The following is a 5,607-nucleotide window of genomic DNA, read 5'->3' on the forward strand; positions in this document are numbered from 1 at the left end:
CTCTCTCTGTCGGGTCAGCACTTGTCTTGTCTTGACTGGGGAGATTAATAATAACAGCCAGATGCTTTTTGGCAGCAGCTCCCCATGTGGCCGATCCAGAATGGAGTAGCGTACGGCCACAGTTTCCACTTTGCTCATTAGGAATGACAGCCAAAGGTGCTCTTAGAAGGAACTGCAGTCTCAAGGTAAATTTTAATCAGGCAGAACATGCCACGTCCTTTAGTTCTACTATTTTACTTTCTGACACCAAGTTTGAAACAGGATTATTATTGTTGAATAAAATGAAAACCATCAAAAAAGTCTTTAACTGACATTAAAATGAATAAAAACGATATAGACATATTTAAAAAAAAAAGAATAAAAATGACAAAAACACAAAACTTTTACTAAAATCAAAAAGAAAATGGAAAATATAAATAAAAAGCAATTCTAAATATTAATAAAAATCGAATCTATTATATTTTTATTATAATTTATTATGAAAAATGAATAAAAATACAAAACTATTTTTAAAAATAAAATGCAATTAAAAATATTTATAAAAACTGCATTTTATTATGTTTTTATTATATTTTATTCCATTTATTATATGCATTTTATTACATAACTGCACTTATTATATTAATGATAATAAAATAAAACTGCTTTGTAGATTGTTCTTCTTAGCAATACAGCACCTGGAAAACAAACTAGAAAACTAGATTTATTTATTTATTTATTTATTTATTTACATTTCTTAAAGAAAATGCACGTGATGTCAAAGTCTTTGATTAATATCACCCAGTGTTATTTTAGTATTGAGAAATAGTTTAATTGTTATTTTTTCTGTATTTTGAATTAGTTTATGTTTTTGTATTTTCTGTTTTCTGTTTCTGTTATGTATTTTTTTTTGAAAACTTTTAGTAAGACGAAAACAGAAAATACAAAAACATAAACTAATTCAAAATACAAAAAAAAAACCAATTAAATTATTTCTCAATACTAAAATAACACTAAAATAACATTTTGTAATTTTTATTAGTTATTGTTGCCTATGTAGTTTTATCCATGTTTATTTCATGTTTATTTGTACTTCAAGTTAAACTAAATGAAAATGAGAAATGTTTCCATGGCAACTAGTTGAAATAAAATAGGTTCATTTTTACATTTTATTTTTGTTTCTTTTGTTTCAATGTTTTTTTTTTTTTTATGGGTTTAGTTTTAGTTAACTATAATAACCCTGTTTCACATAATTCTTTGACATGCTCCCAATTCATGCGCTCATCTTAAATAAAAATCCTTCTGACATGTTTTGAAGGCATCAAAATTACAAGCTCCGCCCCCAGATAGTTTGATTGGAGGCTCCGCCCACAGACAGCGTGTGAGAAAAGTGGAGGTGTTGAACCGTTCTGGTTTATGACGGGGGTTTTCCACTGAATATGTGCATGAGCATCTGTGAGATAACGCATTTTGGTTTTCTCTTGCAGGAAATACAGTGGTCTTATCTGAAATACTGTGCATCACTGCAAAGCATCTACTGTACCTCTGAGTTTACTGTAGTACTTCATACAGTATATGTGTGTGTGTGTGTGTGTGTGTGTGTGTTTACTGAAGTGGACTTTGTTGTACCAGCTTCCTTTGGCACAGACGCTCGCGATGCATCTGTGTGTGTGTGTGTGTGTGTGTTTTCTGTTCTTACAGCTCGAGTCTTTTAAGTCTTTTTGTGTTGCAGCTGAACTGCAAGCTCTGCAGTAACTCTCTGCTAACTAGCAGCCTCACAGGGTCAGTGCTGTATCTGTATCTGTATCTGTTGCAATGGTGACATTTTCCGTATCTGTATCTGTATTCGGATACTTGAAGGCCCACCTTTGTTCACAACAATATTCAAAGTCCCCGTGACGTTTCCATTCATTTGTGATTTATAAGGATTATAAAAAAAATATCTATATATTTTTTTGCTCTTAATTTCTACCAGATAAAATATTTTCGAGCTTGGAATAACTAGGAAAATATATAAAAGTATAAACTGTACAAAAAATATATATATTTTATTTTTGATGTATAAAATATTTGAAGAACAAAATATAACAATATTAGAAAATACAACAAAAATATAACAATATTTGAAGCCCCCGTGACTTTTTTTTAGTAATTTGTGATTTATTATTAAAAAAAAGTATACACTGTTTAAAAATGTATAAAAATGCCCTTGGTGCTTTATGAATTTATTAATTTACATGATTTTTATATCCATGTCATAGATCCAAGTTTCAGTTGTTGAGGGTGTGATTTAAATAAGATATGAGTGTATATATATATATATAAGTGCTGTCAAACGATTAATCGCATCCAAAATAAAAGTTTTTGTTTACATAATATATGTGTGTGTACCGCGCTCGGTTATGTCTTCGTCTGTGTGCTCCGGTACAGAAAGGTAGAGTAGGGTGAAAAACTCCGTCTCATTTTCTCTTCCAACTTCAAAATCGTCCGACATCGCTGTTTTACCTTTTTTTGTAAAGGGCTTTTGACTTTCTTTGCATGTTGGCTTTGTAAACTGGGTCGGTGCTTCAGCCTCAGTCACGCGTGACCTTTCCAACGTGATTACGTCATGCGTGAAGTCCAGCTAGTGCAAGATGAGCATCTGTGGTTTAAAAGCATATACATTTTTATTATTTTAGAAAATTACTGATAGTTTCACTAGATAAGACTCTTATTCCTCGGCTGGGATCCTGTAGAGCTCTTTGAAGCTGCGCTGAAATTGCGATTTGGACCCATTGAAGTCCATTATATGGAGAAAAATCCTGGAATGTTTTCCTCTAAAACCTTAATTTCTTTGCGACTGAAGACAGAAAGACATGAACATCTTGGATGACACGGGGGCGAGTAAATTATCAGGAGATTTTCATTCTGGAAGTGAACTACTCCTTTAAGAATGTTTAGATATTAATACTGGAAAACAAGACAAAAATACTGAGGAAGATGCATAACTTTAATGTAACATAAGTCACTTTGGAGAAAAGCACGATGCATCAAATGCATAAAAATGTAAGAACTTAGTAAGAACTCTTCAGAAATGAAACTGCATTGTTTGCAGTGTATTAGTTCTTCATTAGTTCTCTCTCTGTCGCTTTAGGCACAATGCGTCCCGTGCAGCGCAACTTCTACGACCCGTCCTCGGCTCCAGGCAAGGGCATCGTGTGGGAATGGGAAAACGACTGTGGCTCCTGGACGCTGTATGACATGGAGCTGTGCGTCAGCATCCAGAACGCCTACGAGAAGCAGCACCCCTGGCTGGACCTGAGCTCGCTGGGCTTCAGCTACCTGGTGGACTTCGACGCGATGTCCCAAACCAACCGGCAGAGCCAGAGGAAGCGGCGCATCCGCCGACGGATGGACCTGGCCTACCCGCTCATCGCCGGATCCATCCCCAAATCCCAGTCCTGGCCGGTGGGCACCAACTCGGGCACGCCGTGCACCTGTCAGCAGTGCATGCTGGTCCACAGCACGCGGGCCGCGTCCAACGCCATCCTGGCGCTGCAGCAGAGGAGGAAGCTGTACGGGACGGAGGGCGGAGCCACCGCAGCCGTCGTCAGGCAGAGCAACACCTTCGCTGGCACCTCCCTCTGGTCGCCCACGACGACCGTTGCCAAGGGACACCATAACAACATATCGCTGGGTGGTGGAGGCGGCGGGAAGGTGGATATGAATGGGGTGAAATTCCCATGCACCCCTGCGATCGTGACACTTCCGTCCAATCACGCGCTTACTATTAACGGACAGAACAATCTGAACCGGCCGGGAACGCAGCGGATCGCGATGACGGCCAGCCGAGGATCCGTCCCTCCTGGGTAAGAGATGATTTGAGATCATATGTCACTGTTTCTGCTGTTTTCCAAAAGCGTTCCAGAATGCCTTTCCTCTCTCTTAAAGGGACAGTTCACCCAAATAGGCAAATTCTGTCATCATTTGCTCATGTTGTTCCAGACCTGTATGAGTTTCTTTCTTGTGCTGAACACAAAAGGAGATATTTTGAAGAATGTGGGTAACTGAACTGTTTCTGGTCCCCATTGAGTTCAATAGTATTATTTTTAAAATATTATTATTTTATATAATATTTGACTTTTTAATATTTTATTATTATTTATTTATTATTTGTTTTATTAGTTATTAATTATGAATATTTTTATCTATATCTATTTTTATATATCTATCTATCTATCTGTCTGTCTGTCTGTCATTCTAGCGTTCTATCATTGTCATTCTATTGTCATTGTTGTTCTATTGTTCTATCGTTCTGTCTATTGTTATATATACACTGTATATAGGATTGATCATTATTTTGACCCATTTGCACTTCATTGCATCATTCTTATCTTTGTTTATTGATGCTTTCAGTTTTGTAGAGATTGATCAGCTTGAACAGGGAAATAATCAATAGTGTCCTTTTGTGCTGAGACACTGAATCAGTCAAACACACACACACACACACACACACACACGCACGCTGCTGTAAAATTATCTATAAATCTTGTCCTTTCCTCTGAGCGTGTGAAAATCATTGTTTGAGAGCATCTTTGGTCGAGTTAAACCGCATACGTGTGTGTGTGTGTGTGTGTGTGAGAGTGTGTGTGTGTGTGTGTGTGTGTGTGACTTGGTTGCCATCCAGCCTGTGATACACAAGGGGAAGATGAATAATGGATCAAGGCAAAACGGAACCTCAGCAGACACACACACACACACACACACACACACACAGTAAAGAACTTAAAGAAGGGGTGTAAATCCTAGTAAATGTGAAGTGGAGATGTTTTCTAAAACCACTAACACACTTCAGCAGAAACACTGAGAGCAGAGCAGAGACGAAGAGACAGAAAGAGAGAGATTGTGAAGACAGAAGAGTTCGCTTTGTTCCCAGGCGAGCGGTTCACACACAGGATGAGTGTGGTTAACATACATACACACACACACACACACACACGTCACACTACCTGCATAAACACAAACACACTCCAACAGATACCGTGGTATAAACAAGCATCACACATGCACAAAACAGCAGTGTTATAGCATGAACAAACTAGAAAGCACGAACAGCTGTAGTGAGGATCTCTCATAGACTGGTTTTCATATTAAAGCAATGACATTTTCTATTCCCTACCACATATATAGTGAGTTTCAGCAAACAGTTGACATCTGTCTAAAACAGTTTTGACCCTTTTTGAGTGTGGTTAACATACATACACACACACACACACACACACGTCACACTACCTGCATAAACACAAACACACTCCAACAGATACCGTGGTATAAACAAGCATCACACATGCACAAAACAGCAGTGTTATAGCATGAACAAACTAGAAAGCACGAACAGCTGTAGTGAGGATCTCTCATAGACTGGTTTTCATATTAAAGCAATGACATTTTCTATTCCCTACCACATATATAGTGAGTTTCAGCAAACAGTTGACATCTGTCTAAAACAGTTTTGACCCTTTTTACTGAGCCATGGGATATTTATTTAGTTTTATTTTATTTTAATTTGTTTTGTTTTGTTTTATATTTTCTGTTTTATTTTATATTTTATTTTGATTAATATTTAATTATATATATATATATATATAT

General features: G+C 36.9%; 1 protein-coding gene across 2 annotated transcripts in view; it reads left to right on the plus strand.

Moving 5' to 3' along the window:
• Positions 1-5,607, plus strand: part of dtx1 (deltex 1, E3 ubiquitin ligase) — a 40,058-nt gene that overhangs the window by 14,120 nt on the left and 20,331 nt on the right. For both annotated transcript variants that reach the window (XM_016541195.1, XM_016541194.1), the window contains exon 2: positions 3,113-3,827. In XM_016541195.1, the coding sequence (XP_016396681.1) occupies positions 3,113-3,827 (715 nt within the window). The remainder of the gene's footprint in view (positions 1-3,112; positions 3,828-5,607) is intronic.

The sequence above is a fragment of the Sinocyclocheilus rhinocerous genome, unplaced genomic scaffold (genome assembly GCF_001515625.1).
Source record: "Sinocyclocheilus rhinocerous isolate Xijiao unplaced genomic scaffold, SAMN03320098_v1.1 scaffold1992, whole genome shotgun sequence".
NCBI classification, from domain to species: Eukaryota; Metazoa; Chordata; class Actinopteri; order Cypriniformes; family Cyprinidae; genus Sinocyclocheilus; species Sinocyclocheilus rhinocerous.